At 42.5% G+C, this 24169-nt stretch overlaps 1 protein-coding gene across 1 annotated transcript in view; it reads left to right on the top strand.

Moving 5' to 3' along the window:
* LOC146786144 (cytochrome P450 2J4-like) overlaps positions 1-24169 on the top strand; it is a 215413-nt gene that overhangs the window by 165659 nt on the left and 25585 nt on the right. The window contains exons 7-8 of the mRNA XM_085635648.1: positions 2973-3160; positions 15104-15245. Of these exons, the coding sequence (XP_085491774.1) occupies positions 2973-3160; positions 15104-15245 (330 nt within the window). The remainder of the gene's footprint in view (positions 1-2972; positions 3161-15103; positions 15246-24169) is intronic.

The raw sequence follows: 24169 nt of genomic DNA, 5'->3' as shown, positions 1-24169 counted from the left end.
CTGTTCCTACATAGATGAGTTTAGTGCTGTAGGGAAAGCATGTTTAGATCTGTGCTTGCCAGGGATGGGATGTTGTTTTATGTGTTTACACTGTTATTGATGTTATTTTGTCCCTTTTAATATGGCTTTTAATTGTTTTTAAATGTTCACCTAACTTTTAAAACAGGTTCTTATTCCTGTTGGATTATTCCATTTGCAACTGCTTTCTTTCTTTTTTTTTTTTTCTTCTCTTCTCAATTTTATTGTAAATAGGTATTTTTGTCTTTCTATGGTATTATACCGAAATAAAAGTTTTTGACTGACTGTTATTTAGGCAGCAAACATAATTTGTTATCTATTGTTACACTTCATTCAGCAGGCATACATAATGTTATACAATCATATTTTTTCTACGTAATTTATTTGAAAAAAGTTGAGTACAACAATATAACGAGTTTCATGGGAAATTCATTATACTAATGGAGTCTGGACTTTTTTGCTCTCTCTTGTTCTGAGTCAAAATCAGATGACTAAAAATAAATTACGATCTTTAATAAAGAGTGCAGATGAACCCCTACCTGCAACCAATATCTCAAACAAAGCACTGGTGAAAATCCTATCTGAGTGTTTGGGTCCTTTATGTCTGGGTGTGATTGTGTGACATGGCAGTATGGGGTTCAGGGAGAGGTGAAGTTGATTTGGGGGGAAACCAGTGATATCACGTTATGTGTAGATAGATGATGGGAAATGAAGTCCTCTTGCCTGGCTTCTGTTTTTTGAAGATGGTTTTGTCAGAAACTGATAATGTTACTTCCTTTCTAGATGGACGATGGGAAGAAAGTGATCTCTGTGACTTAATGTTTAAAGCAAAGTAAATATGAAAGCTGAAGCACCAACAAAGATTTACAATTACTTCTACACATCATGCCAAACCTAAAGGACCTCCACTGGCTCCCCATTCAGAAACAAGCATATTTCAAACTCCTCACTCACTTTGTCAAGGCACTAAATAACACTGACCTAGTATATCACAACAATCCCATCTGCTTCACAAACCTACCAGACACCTCTGCTCTTCTGACCCCTCCTTGCAGAAATCCAACACACACACTGAAAACTAGACCTGAATGTTGAGCCTTCTCCTAAATCATTCCTAAAGCATGGAACTATTTCCCACTGCACATAAGAGCCTCCTCCTCACTTCTTGAATTCCATAAGAAGCTAAAGACCTGACTTTTTGACTAGTCCAACAAGTTCTAGTGTTGTGTAGTTCCTATAAAATCTATACAGGATCTGCACATTTAGACAACATACGCTGCAGGCTTGGTGTCCAGACTGATTCCAGACACCCCCATCTGGTATGTTGGCCTTTATACCAGCTAGGTCACAGTGCCACTAGAAACGACTCTTTCCAAGGAGAGACTAGTTCTTGGCAACTATCTAACATGACAGCCCTGATCACTCAGGACCGTGGAGACAGTGTACTACCTTTCGCTCAGTCACTCATGCTCACTAGATCTCAGAGAAAGACACAGAATGAACGGTAGGGACGTTTTCAATAAGTATTTATTGACCAGTCGTCATTCTTGTGTAAAATAGATGTGCCCTAACGATCATTAGACAGTAGAAGAAATATATATGACTAAAAGCACTAAGAACGTAAAAGGATGGTCGATTTCTACCATTCTGATATGATCATGAATACAGGCAAGTATATAGACTATATGACAATAAAATGCGTACTCCTACGATGCTACCCTAATTAGATGTACCTAAGTGTACCTAGCATGTATGTAAGTGTTAAGTCAAGAATCCCTCTAGGATAAAGTCAACCTCCATTACCTGAAGTGAGAAACTGTGGGACCCCGTCCTGGTCTCAGGTTGGACACCGCATAAGGAATGTCAGACCACTGTGAGCTAGAGTATCTGAATGCAGGGTGCTTCAGCGTCTCACGTTAGTGTGTCAGTATGGACGTCCTGATCTCCTCTGTTTGTTTCAGCAAGATGTGATGTTTTTATACCCAAAGGTCTGCCTGGGGGTTTTATCTTGCTGTGTCAGTGTCTGACCTAGGATGACATCGGGAATGAACTTTATACATAGTTTTTATGCAGGGGATGAGCCCTGCTGAGTTTCCAAGAATCCTCATTCAAAATGTATGAGGCTGCTACTAGGGGAATCCTGCGTTCTGTTTGCAGTGTCGTAGCTAGGTAAAAGGTCAGTCCCCAAGAACCGTTATGTGTGTAATGTAGGGGAGAATATCTGTTATGTTACCTGAGCCTATGTTGGGGTACCTATATGGAATATAACACTAGGTGTGGCTAGACTCAAACCTGATCAGCGCTGGGATACCCTTCCGGGTGATAATGTGCTCTATAATCCACATAACATAAAATGCATTTTATTTCAGTTGTATCCTTTATTAGTTATCTACTTTAATCTTCATCCAAAAGTCATACATACTGTTTGTGTACAACTATATATTTTTTTTGAAATTTATTTGAAAATAGTTCAGATTCCCATAGTACAACTAATTGCACCAGAAATTACTTGTACTATTGGAGTCTAAACTTTTTTTTCCTGTTGAATGTAGTTTAAGGTCATACTGACATTCAGACTGGCCATTGGTGCCAGGTTAGTTACCTGTTAGAATTATAAGTGTGAAGGTGGTCTTGACAGAATACCCGTATGCTCTCGCATTGGATTGCGTTCAACTGCACTGAATTGGATTTTGGATTTCAAAACCTCATAATCTTGTCTAGTCAAAGTTAGTCTATAATTGTTATTTACTATTTACCACAGCAGTGCACTACTCTGTGGAAGAATGACTGCTGGCCAACTACAATTTTTCCTTATAACTGAGGGTTATTCGTGAAATGTTATTTGTTTATTGTCACTCAGTCTGATTTGTCATTGAATATCATAAAGGGCTATGTTTCAGCTTTTATTGACAACCAAGACAAATTGAATATTTTGTGGAAATATTTCTCCCCAGAAAAAGTGCAAAAGGAGTTGGACGCTGTCCTTGATGATTCTCAGGTCATCCAATATGAAGACCGGAAGAGGCTTCCATATACCAATGCTGTGATCCATGAGATTCAGCGCTACTGCAACATTCAGGGAATTGGCCTTTTTAGACAGGTTGTAAAGGAGGTCTCACTGCTGGGATATACCATTGGAAAGGTAGGATGTTGGTGATTGAGGCTGTGAAGTAAGCATTGCAGGGTATTCATCTGACTATGGACATTAACTCACCAAAATGTCAGGGCAAGCGGATGTGACATCAAGCACCTTAATCTCAGGTAACATTACAGCATTTCCATTGGTCCCCCCATTAACAGCCCCCTATTTGCTGTTGAGTGGTTAGGTGAAGAGCACGGGGTGGACACTGCAGCTGTTAGTAATCCATGTTTGCATTCTTTTCCTGCTGCTGGCTTCCTGTCTTTTGAGAGATGGAGTAGAAAGGGTAGTGCCTATAAGTACCAAAGATTAAAATAGGTGTTATCCGATATGGCACCTTGCTACCCCATGCATCTGACAAGGTATAGATACACTAACTTCATGAGACACAATGGTATTGATTGTATGTGTTAGGTAGTCAAGACAATGAATCCATACAAGCAGCAGAAGATATTCGCTTTAATGATACATAAATAAAAGAGCAGCACACATCTTCCCTTTGGCAACTGCTCCAATCTGCACCAGCCAACTGAAATTGAGCTTGGAAAACTCATCAAGTGATGTACTTAAAACATTCCATTCTTAAAGGGACTCTAAGGAAATCTACCAAGACACAGCCAATAGCACACCTCCCATCCCTACAATTGCAGAAAAACCCTTAGAGTAAACATTTAAAATAAAGGTACTAATAATAGTTAAATAAATAACTTGAACTGAGGAACCAAGGATTTAGAAATGACAACAGGATACTCAAGAAAGATCATAATCCCTCAAACACCTGAGATATGCCTCTTATCACTTCCAATTGTGATAGCAGGGAAGAAAAAGTGTATTGACGGACCTGTTTATTTCCTTAGAATCTGCTTCCCAAGCCATTTGCACTGCCCCATCCAAAGATCAGTCATCCAAACCCCCCCCTGGAGTTGGAAGATGAAGAGAAACCCAACCATTTCCTAGAGTTGGATGGACAAGCACCCTCCTCCTCACTTTCAGCTTTTACTCTTGCAGCACCGCTCTTACTCGGCCATTTGTAATTTTCCACCAAAATGGCTTGCCTAGAGATCTTAACAATCTGTGTGCTGCGGTAAAACTTTGAGGAACTTCTCCTGAGGCTTGGAGGCGAAAATATACCTCTTAGAGCTTTTCAGGTCATCATATCCGTGGTTTCTTCGGTCTTGAGTTTCATTTACTCTTTGGTACACACCGCTCACGCAAGGAATCCCATCACACACACTTGTCTTCTCTAGAATCCAATTCTTGGTAATATGTTAGAAGAGTACCTATTCCTCATTAACACAAAAGGGAATACATCTGTGGTGGAATGATTGATGAGTGTTGTGGTGGCTCCATAACCTGTCACAAGTCCATTTGTGATACACTCAAACAAGGCGACAACGCCAATGAAATGGTTTTTTCAATACACAATTCACCCTCTCCACCATTCCATTACCTCGAGGGTTATACAAGGCTACGGAATGATGCTTGAAGTCAAAAGAAGACAAAAAGGTATCCATGGAGTGAGTTTTAATTTGTATTCCACTGTCTGTCACCAAATATTTAGGAGACCTTCCCTCTGGAATAAATCTTTCAAGAATCTAATGGCAATACCAGTGTTGTGTTTGCTCATGAAATTATATTCTATCAGCTTGGAATGATAATTAACTATATTACTAGAGCATACTTCATATCTTCTTCCAATTTATACATTTGAGGAGAGGAGTTGGCCTAACGGCTAGGGCGAAAGACCTCTAATCTGGGGAACCGGGTTCCCGTCTCAGCAATGACGCTGAACATCCTATTATTCTGGGCAAATCACTTAATCTCCCTGTGCCTAACAAAAATAAATGTGCCCTCATGTAACGCAACTGGTGCTATGTAAACCGCTCTGATACCCGATACCTTCTGGTCAAGTTCGGGCTATATAAATCTCCATAAAGAAATAATAATAATAATTCCCAACTTCTCCCAAGGCAATTTTAGGCAATCAGCCACTGGAGACAATGGGGTATTATAGATGTGTAATGAATTATCAGCCACTATCTGCACACCCAGCCATAAACACCATCATTTTCCTATCTATCATAAGCCACCAATAGTCAGTACGAAGCTTTTTATTTGTTCCTGTCAAACCAACATGCCCAATATGTGCAAACTTTATTAGTCATATTCTTTACTCAGCTGGACGAATCAGTGCATTCATTCTCAGAACCAACCCTCCTTCATCTTTGGAATATGGTTTTAGATCACTCTCCACATACATCTCCCTGGGCAAAACTGAGCAATGAACTTCTTCAATAATTTTTGACAGTTGTCCTTATCAGGGCAACTGTTCCTTTCTTCTTGAGAGATAATATCCTCGAGTAGCAAAAGTCTATGAATGAACTCCCCGCCACCCCGCTCCCGCCTCCCATTTGCTCCTCCCTCCCACTCCCACCCATATGGAGGCCATGCAGCGCTGAAGGGAGCGACCTTTGACCCTGCCAGCAGGTAGGTCGCCCCCCCAGCCGCCACACTGTCCTCCTGTGCTCGGCTGCCTCCTGCCAGTTCCCGCCGCTGCCAAGTAAGCCCCCTGTGCCTGCTGGCCTTTGCAATCGTTGTGCCCCCTGTGACCCATTTCCTCTTCTTCTTCTGTACCCCGTTTTCACCTGCATTGTGCCCCCGTGACCCGTATTTTGCTCTTCTGTACCCCGTTTTTGCCTGCATTGTGCCCCCTGTGACCCGTAGCTTTCTCTTCTGTACCCCGTTTTCACCTGCATTGTGCCCCCTGTGACCCGTATCTTTCTCTTCTGTACCCCTTTTTCACCTGCATTGTGCCCCCTGTGACCGTATATTGCCCTTCTGTACCCCGTTTTCACCTGCGTTGTGCCCCCTGTGACCCGTATCTTTCTCTTCTGTACCCAGTTTTCACCTGCATTATGCCCCCTGTGACCCGTAACTTTCTCTTCTGTACCCCGTTTTCACCTGCATTGTGCCCCCTGTGACCCGTATTTTGCTCTTCTGTACCCCGCTTTCGCCTGCGTTGTGCCCCCTGTGACCCGTATTTTTCCTCTTCTGTACCCCGCTCCCAGGTCCCACGCTCCTGCCCGTGCCCCCCTCCCCCGCTCCCCCCGGTCCACCTTCCCACAGCTTCACCCTGCGGCCACGCCCCCGCTGCCTCATTCACCACCCCGCTCCCGCCTCCCAGTTGCTCCTCCCTCCCACCCATATGGAGGCCGCGCAGTGCTGAAGGGAGCGACCTTTGACACTGCCAGCAGGTAGGTCGCCCCCCCAGCTGCCACACGGTCCTCCTGTGCTCGGCTGCCTCCTGCCAGTTCCCGCCGCTGCCAAGTAAGCCCCCTGCGCCTGCTGGCCCTCGCTATTGTTGTGCCCCCTGTGACCTGTTTCCTCTTCTTCTTCTGTACCCTGTTTTCACCTGCATTGTGCCCTCTGTGACCTGTATTTTGCTCTTCTGTACCCCGTTTTCACCTGCGTTGTGCCCCCTGTGACCCGTATCTTTCTCTTTTGTACCCCGTTTTCACCTGCATTGTGCCCCCTGTGACCCGTATCTTTCTCTTCTGTACCCCGCTCCCAGGTCCCACGCTCCTGCCTGTGCCCCCCTCCCCCGCTCCCCCCGGTCCACCTTCCCGCCGCTGCACCCTGCGGCCACGCCTCACGCTGCCCCATTCGCCACCCCGCTCCCGCCTCTCAGTTGCTCCTCCCTCCCACTCCCACCCATATGGAGGCCGCGTAGCGGCCGCGCTATTGGCCGGGCGCAGCGGGCATGCTGCTGGCGCGCCGCAGGCGTGCCTAAGGCAAGCCCGTCTGCGCCTGACCGCGCCTGGACCGTGCCCAGTGCCAGGAACCCTGGTTCCAGCTGGAGCCAACCCACCCGACGGAGATACAGTGCCACCGCCCTCCACGCACTCAACACCGGCCAACAGCCAACCTGCTTCAGAGCCACCCCAAAACGCACCCATGGAGCCTTCACCTGCCACGCCTGCAAGTTCACCTGCCTCCGGACCTGCACTGCGCCCGCCAGGACAGACGCTAACCACAACCACCTCAAGTGCATCCTGCTCAACACTCGCTCCGTCCACAAGCACACCGTCGAACTCTAGGACCTCCTCGAGACCACAGCGCCGGACATCGCCTTCCTCACGGAAACCTGGATGAACGCCTCCTCAGCCCCCCGACATCGCCATAGCCATCCCGGATGGCTATAAGATCACCCAGAGGGACCGCATCAACCAAACCGGAGGCGGCATCGCCATCGTCTACAGAAACACCATCCGCATAACAACGAACACTGACAACACACTCACTGCCGCAGAACTCCTCCACTTCCAGATACACACCGACCCCAAGACCACCTTCAGAGGTACCCTCATCTACAGACACCCGGGACCACGAACTCAGTTCAGTGAAACCATCGCAGACTTCATCAGCCCTCTCGCCCTCGCCTCCTCCGACTACATCCTCCTAGGGGACCTCAACTTCCACCTAGAGAACAACAAGGACAACAACACCACCACCCTGCTAGACAACCTCACCAACCTCGGACTCAAGCAACTGGCCAACACCCCCACCCACTACGCCGGCCACACGCTGGACCCCATCTTCTCCGCCAGCAACCAGATCTCCTTCAGCCACTCCACCGGACTTCACTGGACTGACCACAGCTGCGTCCACTTCAACTTCAGGAAGACTACAACACGCCACCGCCCGCAACAAGCTCCCCGTAGATGCTGGAGCAAGATCACCACCGACCAGCTCACCACCTCCCTGAGCCAAAACCAACCCTCCTACACCACGGACCACAACGAAGCAGCCCTCAACCTCACACAGTGGATCACCAACTGCGCCGACACCCTTGCACCACTGAAGAACCCTCCCAGCAATTCCGACAGCAAGAAAGCCTCATGGTTCACCAACGATCTCTAAGTCTCCAAAAAGTCCTGCCGTTCCCTCGAGCAAACTTGGCGCAACAACCAGTCATCAGGAAACATGACAGCCCTCAAGACCGCCATCCGCAAACACCACCAGTTGATCCGCACCACCAAAAGGATAGCATTCAGAGACCGACTGGACAACAACTCCCACAACAGCAAGGAACTCTTCAGCATCGTCAAAGAGCTCTCCAACCCCAGCGCCAGCAACAACGACATCACGCCATCACAAGTCCTCTGCGACTCACTCGCCACGTTCTTCCACCGCAAGATCACCGATATCCACGACAGCTTCAGCACTCACACCACGGACCCTTCCACCGAGTCTACGCCCCCCACCACCACCCTCTGCACCTGGAACCCCATCAGCACGGAAGACACCACCCACACGATGAACACCATCCACTCTGGCTCCCCAGCGGACCCCTGCCCACACCACATCTTCAACAAAGCCAACTCCATCATCGCAGCCCAACTCCAGGACATCATTAACAACTCCTTCACATCCGCCACCTTCCCGGAGAGCTGGAAGCATGCGGAGATCAGCGCCCTCCTGAAGAAACCCACCGCGGATCCCACAGACCTCAAGAACTTCCGCCCCATCTCGCTCCTCCCCTTCCCAGCTAAAGTCATCGAGAAAACCGTCAACAAACAGCTGTCAACCTTCCTCGAGACGAACAACTCCCTCGACCCATCACAGTCCAGATTTCGAGCAAACCACAGCACCGAGACCGCCCTCATCGCTGCCACTGACAACATCAGGACCCTGCTGGACAATGGGGAAACATCCGCCCTCATCCTCCTCGACCTGTTGGCCGCATTCGACACCGTCTGCCACCGCACCCTGACAACCCGTCTCCACCACGCCGGGGTCCAAGGAAAGGCCCTGGAATGGCTCACCTCCTTCCTCTCCGACAGAACTTAGAGAGTCCGTCTCCCGCCCTTCCGCGCAGCACCCACCAAGATCATCCCAAGGATCCTCGCACAGCCCTACCCTCTTCAATGTCTACATGAGCCCCCTCGCAGCCATCGCACGCAAACACAACTTCAACATCATCTCCTATGCCGACGACACCCAACTGATCCTCTCCCTCACCAACGACCCTGCCACCGCCAGAGCCAGCTTCCAGGAAGGAATGAACGACATCGCAAAATGGATGAAACTCAGCCGTCTGAGGCGGAACTCAGACAAGACGGAAGTCTTCATCCTCGGTCCATCTCCCTCCGCCTGGGATGACTCCTGGTGGCCCCCTGCCCTGGTAACCGCCCCCAAGCCCACGGACCACGCACACAACCTGGGGTTCATCCTCGACTCCTCCCTCACTATGACCAAACAAGTCAACGCCGTTACATCTTCCTGCTTCAACACCCTCCGCATGCTCCGAAAGATCTTCCGATGGATCCCCACTGGAACCAGGAAGACGGTCACCCAGGCCCTCGTCACCAGCCGACTGGACTACGGGAACGCCCTACACGCCGGGACCTCTGCCAAACAACAGAAAAAACTCCAGCACATACAGAACGCATCTGATCGACTCATCCTGGACATTCCCCGACACAGCCACATCTCGGCCCACCTGAGAGACCTGCACTGGCTCCCCATCAGCAAGAGGATCACCTTCAGACTCCTCACCCACGCACACAAGGCTCTCCACGACATGGGCACCGAATACCTCAGAACCCACCTCAAGTTCCACATACCTACCCGCCAGCTCCGCTCCGCCAGCCTCGCCCTCGCCATGGTCCCACGGATTCGCAGAACCACCACCGGAGGAAGATCCTTCTCCTACCTGGCGGCCAAGGCGTGGAACTCCCTCCCCACCCACCTACGACTGACCCAGGACCATCTCTCCTTCAGGAGGCACCTCAAGACCTGGCTTTTCGAACAGTAGCGGCACCCCCCCCTCCAGCACCTTGAGACCCTTGCAGGTAAGTAGCGCGCTCAATAAATGCTCCTGATTGATTGATTGATACTATACTACACATTCCATATCTTCAATCACATTATCATCTGAGACTGTTTCTAATAGACACCTTGACAAGAAATACACTCTAAAATTCTTTCCTAAGGGAATGTGCCTACCAGAGAAATAGATTTATACATTTTAGAAAGAATCCTGAATGGTCTCATATCGGCTTGGCAAACATTCTAAAGAGTGTGATCCATGGCTAAAGTGAGCTCTCCTCCACACAAATATGTTGAAAAAGTATTTGGGATCTAAACACAAGCCAGGACCTCTCTCTCCTCTAATGGTACGGTAGTTTAGTTCAGCCTTTGACAAATATCTGAAGGTGAAAGTTATAGTATTTTTTTAGCTATTCGCCATCTGACTCAGAACCTCCTCCACACCAATTGCACTGGCATCTATATCAAAGATATGTCAACCTTATAAGCATGAAATGCAGGACTATTCGCAATTAATAGTTGCAGGTTTTTAAAAGTATCATTTTCGTCCTTCCCCAAGAATTTCTATCACTACTTCGCAATAATATCATCGAAGATTCTCTTTGCAATGTGAAATTCTCCAGAAAACGTGAATAATATTTGCAGAGGCCTAGTAAAGATCTTAGCTGGTTTTTGTCTTTAGTACCTGAGCTATCTATTAAGGTCTCTACCAAATCTGTATTTGGTCTGATAACTTCAGCTGAAATGCGATGCCCTGAATATTCCTCATCCTGTAACAAAAATTGACATTTTTCTTCTTAAAGTGTAATACCATGATCTTGTAAAGTATCTAATACTGTGCAATACTTGCAAAAAACTCGGCTCACTATCAGTACAAATGAGGATGTCATTGTTGTAGGCCAACACGTTGAATCCTCCTAAGATTTAATATATATTTTTGGGGAAAACTGAGGCTGCTGAGGGCAGGCCAAACGACATACAAAGGAATTTACATGATTCAAATAGGGTACTGAGTGCTGTTAGTCAGAAAGATTCCTCACTGAGTTGAGCCTGGTGGTAGGCAGCTCTCAGATCTCAGGGGCAAACACTTTTGATTCACCTAGTTGAGCTAACATTTCCTGGATCTTAGAAAAGGGGTAACAGTCTACCAGGATGTTACTATTTAGGGACCTCAGATCCACACACAAAGACTTACATCACTGTTTTCTTCTTTGCCACAACAATAGGAGAGATCCACTGAGAGGATTGAACTGGCGCTATCACCTTTTCACTGCACGGGCTATGCAGATGTTCTTGTATTTGACTCTGAATACTCAGCAAAATGTTCTGCAACCTATGACTCACAGGAATAGCTCTTGGTTTGAGAACAATCTTATGTTCATAACCATTCACTTTTCCAAGTTTACCCTGAAATATTGATTTATAGGTGTCAAAAAGGAGCTTCAAAGATCAAGTGTGAGGGGGCATTATGTCAACATGTGAGCTTGAGCAAGCCATACCAGGTCTCAAAACCATACCAACTATCTCTTGGTCCCTCCATAGTGGTATGTAGTGACCTCTCCTTGCTACACACTTCATGGTGTGTGTAGCTCTATCCTTGTAACTAACACATTCTTTAAAATAACCAACCAAATCAATTTCAAACCCTCCAAATGCTACAGTACGAATGCCAGGGGCAACAAGCATATGTGTTTCCATTCCTTCCTATTCAACTTGTCAGTCACTTAAGTGACAGGATACCCTGAATCTACAGAGACATCAATTTCCGCATCATCAATTGTTATATTAAAATCTTGATCCAGCTCCTTTTCAAACTGTCCCACAAAGTTGGCCTTCCTGATAGACAACACTATTTTGCCACTTTCTGTACATATATAATAAGACCTTTCTGCGGTGTCCCATTACTCATTACCAAATACAATCTTCTGCATGTTTTTACATGCTCGAAAAAAATGTTAATCTTCTTGCATTTCATGCAAGTCTTGCCTACTATATGGCAATGATTTGTGACCACAACATGTAGCAAGTTACCTGTACGCTTGCACTAGTCATTAAAATTTCTTGCTTTCTTTATTTGAATTTCAAAATGCCTAGGTTTGAACATAACAACATTCACAGTTCTGCTTCTTGCACTTTTGAACTTCCTTGGATGCTATTATGGAACAGTTCCTCTTGCAATTTCCAATATCTGTTCCAAACTTAGATTCCTGTAGCACAGTAGTCTTTCTTGTATTCTTCAATTAAAACAGCTAACTACTGTCCAATCCCTTAAGTAATTATCCAGTATTCTGTTGTTTTAAAGAGAGGAAACAAGGATTCTCAGCTCTGCTAAGAATCAATCAATAGAATCATGTTGAACTTACTAGTGAGTTTAAAATTTGTCTCTCAACTATTATACTAGTATTATCCTTGAAAGTGTTATTTAAATCTGTCCACTGCTTCCTCAAACTCACCCCAGAACATTTGGGCTGGGGGAACTAGCACAGGTACATGATCACAAATGATTTGACCCTCTTTTCTAAAGCAGTTATAAAGCATATCTTTTTTCCCCCTAAAGGATCAAATTTAGTACCATTAATGGCAACCATATTCCTGTCAAAAGTCTTGTACTATTGTTTCTACATTAATCTCTGCATGTCTAGTTCTGCTAGTGGTTGAAATATTTTAATTTCTCTTTATGGAATCCTTAGTATGAGATGTAGTTTATTTAATAGTGGTGACTCTCTACAATACTTTAAACAAGTTTAGATGGATGGTAATGCGTTATCACAAATTAATGCTTTATACCACCTTTGTAAACATCAAGTCTGTGTGTAAGATCCGGTTACTGAAGGAAGGCTGTTGGAAAAAGAAATTAAAGAGAGGTCCATCTATCAGGCCCCCACTAGCTTTGTCTACAACAAAGTTGCTTTAGGAGAATCAGCAAATACGATGCTTACTCTTAGCTTTGAAAAGAGTCAGGAGATTGAGCCGATCCCTAAGAAGAACCCAACCAAACCAGCCAATGATGTGTCCACTTTGTTTCTTTCACCAGCCGCGGTCCATGTAAGCAACAGCGGTGGGGCAGTGAGGCCATGTAAGGGGGGATTTTGAAGGACGATGCAGATGGAAAATTAAATAAATAAGAAATTTTCCCTCAGCATCATCCCTCGGAATCCCCCCTTACATGGCCCCATCGCCCCACCGCTGTTACCTACTCGGACTGCGGCTGTCTTTCACTTACTTTAGCAACAGCTAGTAGTAGAGCTGGTGAAGTGCGTGCTAGCACCGCCACACTCCATGGCCCATGGGCCTGTCAGGGCTGGACACAGAAGGCAAAGCAGCATGGGGAAAGACACTATTATGCTTCCATACATGCTCAATGCTTCATTGGGGAGGTGAATATTGCTAAAAACAGCAGCACAGGAAAAGGCACCATAATACCGCAACAAAACACTGCACTCTCAGTGGGGAATGTGATTTAAATCCATCTCTCGCTGTCAAAAGCATGTGAGGGGAGAGCACACACAATATTTGAAATCCCAGGCAATCCTTCAAGCACTACATATACATGGATTTGGTTGGACCTCAGCATAATCACAGTAGGGAAAGGCTGATAAACAAAAGGCAGCTCACATTTACCCACGAATGAAGGAATGTTAAACTGTTTTTATACTGCGTAAGATGTCAAGTAGGTGCTGCTCTTTAGGTTCATCCAAACCTTGTATCCAAAATTGGTTTAGGTTGGGAGAAAACGAATCCAGGTAGGCCGCTGAAGATAGTATTATTGATAAATAAATAGAATACCAGCACACAAAGTCCCTTTGGTTACTGCTCCTAGCTCCACCAGGCAACTGAAATCGAGCTTAGAATATTCACCAAGAGATGCACATAAAATATTCTACTCTAGAGAGGACTCTAAGGAAATCTACCATGAGATAGCCCATATCAGTAGGGTTTTGAGTCTCATGGCCATGCACACTAGCATTGAGGGGAGGCCAGTGAACCCAAACCTACATGGTTTATCTGTGTTGCAGGGCAGGAAGCAGATCCATAGCACAGATGAGAAGAGATGCTTCCACACTTGAAGTATATCTAGAGCCGCGATTCTGCAGCTGTGGCATTTTCTGTTTAATTTTGTATGTACTACACTTACCACATAATTCACTATTTGCTGCATAATTAGCAGCTTTTTACAAAAAATGTTTTCTAGTTTATATGTTCAAAAGTTACAAAAAAGAATGCCATGAATGGTGTCCAGTAGTGACAACCCCATTGTTGCAGAATTTCCATCTACTTCATTAGTTGCAGCTTTTTAAAGAAAACCTTTCTAACCTAATCTCATCAAAGCATATGAAAAAGAGTGCAGTTCATGGTGCTCAATAGTGGAAGACCATTTTCAAAGTTTAACTGTTCCCCTTTCAGGTGACTGCTTCTATTTGGGTATAAAAAATGGTACTAATGAGTTGTGACATTTTCAGTGTTAGTGAGTGTCAAATTGAAAAATTGCGAAATAATACTTTCAAAAATGTGCATATTATGATGCATAATTTAGAATTTCATGCTCGACTCTACTGCATAATAATGCTCTTCCATTGCCTCATAATTCTAGTTGCCCTGTGACATACTAGTTTTGTCACATCTTAATACTCTCAAAGTTTCATTATGATGAAAGCTTCAAGGTATCATTTAGAGAGGTAGTTCCATGTACATCAAATTGTTTCAGTGCCTAGAGTTGCGCATTCAATGCACTGACTTTTACTCTTTTTACATTTTCTCAGATGTACACTAATGACTACTGACGGGTCTGGGTTTTAGAAAAGGAAGTTATTACTCAACAATGTTGCTCATATTGCCAAATACGTCTATGGAAGGCAATGGACTACCACTACCCTGCTTCCACCTTAGGTCATGTAGGTGGACCAGATAGTTAATGGAACCTTATTGATAAGTTGATAATCCAGTTGTGGCCTGTCAGGAAGTGGCAGAGTAGTTATGAAAGAAAAGAGATCATGGTGGCTTCACATGGTTACATGAAGAACAAATCTGTCTGCTAGCCATCTTGTATGGAAAAAACTATGGACAATATTTGAATGATCATCGTTATGATACATGGTTTAATTTTATTTCTTGCAGGGTACCATCATTATACCCAATCTACCTTCTGCTATGTGTGATCCTGAATACTGGAAGACACCCCATCAGTTCAATCCAGAAAATTTCCTGGATAAAGAGGGAGACTTTGTGACCACTGAAGCCTTCTTACCCTTTTCTGCAGGTATGTCCTTCAAAAACAAAAGAACCTTTTTCAAAATTCCGACTATAGACAGCCCCTAATGATTCCTGTTATCTTCTGTTCCATAAATCAGTGATCTATAATTATTTTTAGAGTAAGTAATAGTGGCTGGGTAGTTATTGTTAAGGTGTATTTTTCATAGAAGAATGCTTTTGTTGATTTAGCTAACAACCTGTGGCACAATGTGACAGATTAGTGCAAAATTTGGAACTTGCTTGGTATGTCTAACTCAGTTTCTGACCTCATATTTTGAGCAGATTGGCCTACAGGGTGATGTAAAAGTAGCTTTTTCTATCATAAATTACATAGAAATGTTTGCTCTACTTCACTGAATTACACAAAACTTAATAGAATATTTTTGTGCTATTGTGTAACTCCATTTAGTAGTTCTTGAGATATTTTTGCTACTAAAAGGTGCCTGATGGGAATTCAAGTGTTCTTTTACGTATATCTTGACCGTTCATCTGCAGATTATGGACATATCGTATTCAAGGAGAAACAGAGGTTATAAAGGTAAACAAATGTGACTGGTCCTAAAACCTTTCCTGTTGACCTCTTCAAAATGTGCTAACCCAGAGAGGATTCACACAGGGATTCACATATTCTGGAGATCTGATTGCCTCCCATGACTGAAAGTTCTATTGAGGCATTATTACACGATGTAAGGGAACAAGGGGCATACACAAATCCTGCAGTGTGGGTAAAAAATCTGTAGGAGAAACTTGCCATTCTTATCATTACAAAATGCATTTGAAAATCAGAAGTGCTTAAAGTGAAATGTAAACCAACAGGGATAAGGAAATTCAGACATCACTAACGTACTGTGGTGAGTGAGACATCAGAGTCACAGGTGTGAGAGAGAAAGAAATGCAAAGTGAGAGAAAGCAAGATATATAAGACAGGGTAACATGGCCTTAAAACTGTAAAAGGGAAAGACAGATCCTTCCAAAAGTTGAAAGTTAATGTGTATATATTTAACGTTAAATCAGCAATGCCTTCCTGCACAAACACAATCCCTAAAGGCATTTTTCTCTTTCTATGAGTGCTGTCAGTAGAGTCAACAGAATATATAACATCCTTAAGGTACTTAGACAAATGAAAATGGATATTTGACACCTGTGGGCCGCAGGTTGTGTGAAATAAACCATATGATTGTGCTTCAAACGGCAAAGAGAGGGTGAGTATGTACAATTACAGCCAGAGCTGCTGACTTTGGAACTGGGAATACAGCTTCCAGTGTGATGGGCAGGTAAAATGGTCCAATACTTTCTGGTCCTGTTTGCTACATAAAATTGCAACAAAAAAAACCTTTCAGGACGTTCTCAGTTCTGTTTAAAAACTAACTTTTAATAAGTCCTTCAGCACACAGTCTAATGTACTAAGGTCAGGGCAAGTAGAATTATGCGCATGGGTGCACAAAATTATATTGTAAGGTTGACTAAATTATGTGGCAACAAAAGACAAATTACGGTGCATAATGTAGTACATTTTCTGTTTGTATTACTTCATTGTTTTGTTATTTTTACACATGATAAAACTGTCTATACATAGGTTTTGCCTAATTACTACTAGTTTAACAACCAAATGCAGAAATATTCAACTGAAAAATGACCAGCTAACATTTGCTAAGGGCCTTCCACTGCTTGCAAACACATTGCCACATTTTAGTAACCTTTGATCCATTTGACCTAAAACTACTTTTTAATCAAAATCTGCAGATTATGCAGCAGATGATGGATTATGTGGTGAATATGGCAAATCCATAATTATGAGAAAAAAGCCACTGCCGCAGAATCAAATCATTCTACTGGCCATGACTTAGTTGGAACAATTGCACATTTTAATTTTTGAATTTTGAAAACAATGTATCATATTCTTACATGATCTGTGCTGCATGATTGACATGCCACATAATTACAAGGCTCAGCTTGGGCATGGAGTATTTTTCATAGAAGAATGCTTTCGTTGATTTTCTAAAGCTGACCCTTGACTCAGCTGTCCCTGTTAATTTGTTGAGTCACAAACCTGTAACTTACACCATAGTCTGAGCCACAGGAATTCTGTGTCAGGGTTGAATTATGAGACAAGAAAATTCAACTTATGCGGTGTAATTTCGTATATTTTGTGATAGTATTACTATATTATTTTGTAATTTTCACACATGCTAACATTGTCTGGGCAAATGTTGCACCTCATTAGTACCAATTCTTTTTTTTTAAGTTCAAATAATTATTATTGAAAGGAAAACAGGGTGACTATACAAAGTATACACTGTGAATCTTACATCATCACATTCCAAACTTACTACATAGAAAGTAAAAGAATTGGACTAATAATACAAAATTGAGACAAACAAATGTACAATAAATGAGACATATATGCCTTCAAGGTACATAAAAGAAACTTATGGAACTGTTAGGGAAGTCAAGGTGGTTTGGGAACCTCCTGTTGAGAAGGTATTGGTAAAGAACAAACACCCTTATGCATCAACCCAAAATCCAGTCGGTAAAATACCGATTCGGTAATTGCTCCCGGTATTAAGGAAAAAATACCCAATCCCAATGCATCAACCCAAAAGCAGAAATCGCTATTTAAGGAATCCTTAAATAGCAATTCTTTAAATAGGGATTCCTTAAATACCGATTCCTTAAATAGCGATTGCATTTAAGGAATCCCAAAGTGAGATTCCTTAAATGCAATGCATCAAAGTTAAAAAATTAGCGATTTCGCTAATAGGGGGAGCAAATTACCATGAAGATGAACTGCATGGTAATTTGCAAAAACTTTGAAAAATGCACTTTTGTGCATTTTTCAAAGTTTCATGTTGCGCACACACATGCCCTTAGAGCATGTGTGTGTGCAACATATGTGCACATATCATTTTCAGGGGTGCAACAGGGTGTCCTTTTGACACCCTGGCACCCTTGAAAGTGCTCCTGCTATTAGCGATTCGGTAATACCGAATCGCTAATACAGACTGGCTTTACATTCATTCCTATGGGCCTCCAAGCCCATAGGAATGAATGGGTAGGTATTCCTTATTACCGATTCGGTATTACCGATTCGGTAATAAGGAATATTAAGGAATCGCTATTTGAATAGCGATTCCTACATGCATAGCCTTTTGCTATTCCTTATTAGCGATTCCTTATTTTTCGCTAATAAGGAATCGCAAATGGCATTGTTGATGCATAGGCCCCATAGTTTAGCACTAGCATCAATATATAATGTGACAGGCTACCACAAGTCAGCGCGTTTTGTAGCCATGTGAGGAGGGTACACAAAGGCAGTATCTAACCTGTGATTATGGCAAACAGTGTACCACCTAGCCCTTTATGTAATTTTCAAAAAATCTTTCCAATTGACAGTAATTTGTTGAAAGGCAATCGCTAATAATAAATCAATAAGCTTGACATTAAGTGAAACCTCGTCCCAAATAGAAGAAAGACTGCCTAAGAAGATGTGAATGAAAGAAAAAGGAAATGTAGTGTTATAAATTAAGTGAACTTGAGACCAAACTTGCTTCCAAAAGTTGTGTACTTGTGGACAAGTAAATAACATATGAAATAGGTCAGCGTTGGGAGAAGAGCAAGTCCAACATGTATCTGGAGTGGTTGAAAAACGTTTACATAAAGTGGATGGCGTAAATAAAAGTCTGTTATAAACAAAAAATAATGTTTGCGTGGTATTTGCTGCTCTAGAGGCTTTACGTATTTTGGACCATATGTCTTTCCAAAGTGAGAGTGGCCAGCAAACAGTGAAATCTCGTTCCCATGCCTCTTCAGTCTTTGTTTTCTGTCTATCGGTGTCAATGCCTTGCAAGTGGCTGTAAATAATAGAGGCTCTGGGTGTGGTCATTAACAGGGCATGAAGTCGTGAAGAGGTTCTGGGTTATTGGAGGTGTTGCGTATTGTGGGGAGGTGGGAGTAAGGTTCCAGCACAGCTTTTTTTAGTATGTTGTATTTATGAATAAAGGAGGTCGGTAAATTGAAAAAACAAAAATTAAGATTCTGAGAATAATTGATAAATCCATTTCAAATCCCTTTCTCTCCAAGTCCTCCAATAAAAAGGTTTGTTATGGATCAACAGATTTTTATTATGCCAAATTGTTGAGTTTAAAAGGAATCCCTAGAACCGTGAGTATAGTGAGAAGGTAGATCGAGTAATTTGGAAGTATGCTTTAATATAGGAGTTAAAATGGATTGTGGTTTGAGTGAAAAAGAAAGATATTCACAAAATGAGTAAGGAGACAAAAACAGGTGCTCTGTTGAAGTCCAGAGAGGAAAATCGTCTGCAGAGTCAAGCAACCAAAGAGAGGCCTGACGTACTAAGAAAGCTTTCTGATAAGCCTGGAAGCCTGGAAAGTTAACTCCGCCCTCTGTTTTAGGACAAATTAATTTTAGTAAGGACATTAGAGGTTTCTTATTGTTCCACAAGAAAGAGGATAAAATGGAATTGACTTTTTAAAATAATTTGGAAGTGATTGGGACCGGGATGTTCGAAATAGTGTATAAAACTATAGGCGATAGCATCATCTTTATGGTATCTAAGCGGCCCCACCAAGACAAGTAAAGGGGATGCCATTTAGAGGTCAGTTCTGAAATCTTTTGAAGACATTTATTCATACATAATGTTACCGTTTCTGAGATTGAAGGTGTAAAGTGTAGACCTAGATATTTAATATGATTTGGACTCCACTTGAATTGTGAAGCTTGGAATTGTGAGCTAAAAGTATGCTTTGTTAGAGGTAATATTTCATATTTATCATTATTTAATTGGTATCCGGAAATGAGGGAGTAATATTTCACCTCGCAAAAAAAGCCGGAATTGATTCTCCTGGTTTGGACAAAAAGAGCAAAATATCATCAGCTGTCAGGATTACCAAAAATCCGGCGAAAACGAGATTTTCAGTGAGCATAATTGCTCTTAAACAAAAGTCTAGGCAAAGGAAATTAACGCAGCCCCCGTAATTTCCAAGATGGTGGTTTAAGAGGACCTGCAGGAGAAAAGACTCTGTGGCGCGCTCTCTAGCTTATTTGGCAATTGTTATCGTTCAGGTGTTGAGCCCGCTCTGTGGCGCACTGCACCTGAACTGTGAGGAGGAAAGCACGCATCCGAATTTTCCCCGCGTGTTTGGGCCTGCGACGAGCTTGGAGCGTCACAGCAATACTTACTTGAGGGTCGTGTCTAGAAGTGTAATTCACAGGACGCTGCAGTAAGACTGTTTCGTAGTAATTATAATTATATAAATGTGCATGAGGACAGGACAAGTGTTTTAGTCGTAGAGCATGCGCAAATCATTTCAAGGGGCGCCAGAGTCACAAGGAGTGTCAGCACAAGCAAATTAATGTGGAAAAGACACCAAATACAGAAAACCTAGTGTAATTAGTTAGTTTAGTTGTTTCGTTTTTATTGAGCAGGAAGTGACTAACTTCAAGATAATAAGGAGAGTATTCAGTTTAGTTCATGGTGAGAGGAAGAATAATTAGAAAGCAAAAAGAATTATATTCAGAGGAAGAACACTAAAAATTCTTACACAGACTACAGCTTGACCAGTTTGAGAATACAAGGTCAAGGTCTACATCTAAAAAGAAGAGGAGCTAAGTTCACACCACTGCAGGCAACACCTTAGCCGGAAAAGGACGAGCAGCAGGCGTCTGACGCAGAAGGAAGTATCAGACGGGTGTGAGCAGTCTCTTCTCTGTCCCATCCCCTTTCCCCCCTGGGGTATTCTACGGCAAGTGTAAATAACAATTGCGCACTGCCGGGAAGCCTTAGAGGGGCATTGGGAACTAGAAAAATTCTGCTCCCGTGCTTGTGGTACCACAGCCTCTGACATCAGCATAGGCTGCGCGTTCGATGTGAACATTTGATACTTGAAATCCATAAATGCTTGGGTTTTGACGTTTGGATAGAAATGGTTCTAGGGCTAAGTTAAAAAGGAAAGGAGAAAGAGGACAACCCTGACACACTCCTCTGCCCAAAATAAAAAATGGGGAAATTAAGCCATTGGCACAGACTGCTGCACGAGGATTAGAGTAGAGGAGAGATAATAAATTCATAAAATTGGGGCCAAATCCAAACCGTTTAAGAGTATAAAATAAATATTTCCACTCAACTCTATCAAAAGCCTTTTCGGCATCCAGCGCAATTGCCGCTAAAGGATGGTTAAGATGTGATGATTTGGATAAGACATCGAAAAAGAGCCGTGCATTGTCTGTAATGACTCGCCCTTTGACAAAGCCAGATTGTTCTTTTCCTAGTAAATTTGGTAAATAAGAATCAAGACGTATGGCTAAAGCTTTAGAAAAAATGTTGTAATCAATATTAACCAGTGAAATAGGGCTATAGTTTTTACAATACTTAGAGTCTTTACCTTCTTTGGGGATAAGACAAATATGGGCTTCAGAAAATGAGCCAGAAGAACTTTTTGAGGCATACATTTTTTTTATAAGTGAATGTAATTTGGGTATTAAAAGCTTAGAAAAATGGATATAGAATTCGACGGTAAAACCATCCGGGCCAGGAGCTTTGTCTTTTTTGAGGTTTTGAAGGACTTTTAGGAGTTCATGCTGGGAGAGGTCCGATTCTAAGGGGGATAAATCCAGAGGAACCTGTTGAGGCTTTTGGATGTTAGAGAAGAATTGTGCTAATGAGTGATCTGTAGGTTGGGTTTCTGATTAATATAAAGATTTGTAAAAGAGAGAGGATTCATTTAGAATCTCAGCATCTTTAAATTTTAAGACTGAATGCTCATCAAAGACAGAATCAATGTTTAATTTGTTTTGGCGAATCTTTAACTAATTGGCTAAAATTTTCCCTGCTTTATTTTGACCTCCATAGAATTTTGCGCTGGAGTTTAATAAGTAAAGTGAGGCATCTTCTGTTGACTTCTTATTAAATTTCAATTTAGAATTAATGAGGGCCTTTAAATATTCCTCTGAGTGAGATGTATAATATGAGTGTTCTAATGCCTTAATATCTGGAAGGAGGTCCATAGTAATCTTACGTGCAGATTTTCATTTCTTTGCAACAAAGCCTAAAATAAAATCTCTGTATGGTTTCTCTCAAAGAAATCCATGAAGAAGGAGGTAAAAGCTGCAGTGAACTTGGGATCTAAGAAGAGTGCGTTGTTAAAACGCCATCTTCTGGGAGTGTTATTTCTGGGCAGTATATCAAAGCCAATTGAAAAGGGTGCATGATCCGATAGGAAAATAGGACCAATTTCTGCATGTGTGAGGGACTGCGAAATGTTATGGGAGACAAAAACATAGTCAATTCTAGATTGGGTGTGATGGGTTGAGGAGTAAAAGGAATATTCTCTGGTGGTCGGGTTACAAAGGCGCCAAGCGTCAAGCAGTTTATGTTGAGTTATAGTGTGAGTGAAAGAGTTATGTGACTTATTGGGGACAAAGGGCACTTTAGAATTCCTATCTAAAAAGGGGTCAAACACTTGGTTACAATCTCTAGCCATAATAAAATTATCTTCAATGCAGTGAGAAATATGCTTAGCTAAAGCAGGCCAGAAGGAGGCATCTCCGCCCGTAGGTGCATAAACATTAAGAAGAGGAACTAGAACACCTTTTAGTGATAATTTAACAATGAGCCACCTCCATTCAACATCTGATTCTTGCGATAATACCGTAACTGGTAGAGATTTACGGCACAATATCACAACTCCATTTTGTTTACCATCTCCTGGAGAAAAATAAGCCTCACCCACCCAACCCCTTTTCAATTTCAAAGATTCAATATCCATAAGGTGTGTTTCTTGTAAGAAAACAATATCAGCATTTAACTTGGCTAAGTGTGACAAAACCCTCTCTCTTAATAGGAGAGTTCAGTCCCCTAATATTCCATGAGACTAATTTAAGCGACATGAGATATTAAAATAGAGCAGAAAGAAACAGTATAAAGTAACAATCCAATTCAATAAGGTGGAAAAATCAAAAACAAAATACTTGTAATAAAAAACTTGAAATACCAAAGTCCAATTTGTTGCAAAAACATTGTATAGCATTAAAAGAGATAAAAGAAAAAGAAGGGATGAAATGAGTTCAGAACATTGAGAGATAGAAAATAGATAAGCAAAAGCAAGAATGGAAGGAGAAAATAGCCACATAAGAAAAAATAAATGTAGAAGTTAGACGAAAAGAAAATACAGGATGAAAGAGAAAACAGACATCCAAAGAGAGAAGAATATAGACGTTAAGTATAGAGCAAAAAGCAACAAGCAAAACAAATAACATACCTACAAAAAGGGAACACGAATATGGGGGTGGATAGAACCACATGGGGTAGACAAACCGTCCGGAATAGACTGGACAGAGCCAGGGAAGCAGGGGAAGCATCACGACAAACCGTAGACATGACTATGGGAAGAAAAAAGAGTACCATAATTAATGCTGTAGTAAATAGAGAACGAAGAACAAGTAATAGAAGAAACAAAACAACAAGAGGTCATAAAGACACAGACCACCATAAACTCTAACACTCTTTAAAGGTGAACTATCAAAGCATAAATGTAAGTAAAATATCCAAATAACACCTGCAGTGTAAGGATTGATAAGCAGATCAGGAGGTCATTTCAGAAAAATCAAGTGAAACTTGAGGAGGGAGAACCAGAAGAGTCCATAAGAGCCAACTTATGTGAATTGATTAAGCTTTGTAAACAAACTGGATCCTCGCAAGAAGTAGTTTTATTGTTATAGGTAACTTTGAATGAACATTGGTGGAAAAGACCATATCTGGCATCCATAGAACGGAGGTCGGGTCTCATATTCAGGAAAGCCTTGTATCTGGCAGCTGTAGCCTTGGAATAGTCTTGCACGAAATACAATGTAGAGTCAGACCATGAGATACGTTGAATAGCTTTAGCGGCAGACAATACTTTCAACAAATCTGTG

Source organism: Triturus cristatus, chromosome 11 (genome assembly GCF_964204655.1).
Source record: "Triturus cristatus chromosome 11, aTriCri1.1, whole genome shotgun sequence".
NCBI classification, from domain to species: domain Eukaryota; kingdom Metazoa; phylum Chordata; class Amphibia; order Caudata; family Salamandridae; genus Triturus; species Triturus cristatus.
Note: the sequence above shows the minus strand (reverse complement) of the source record. Positions and strands in the feature narration are given on the sequence as shown.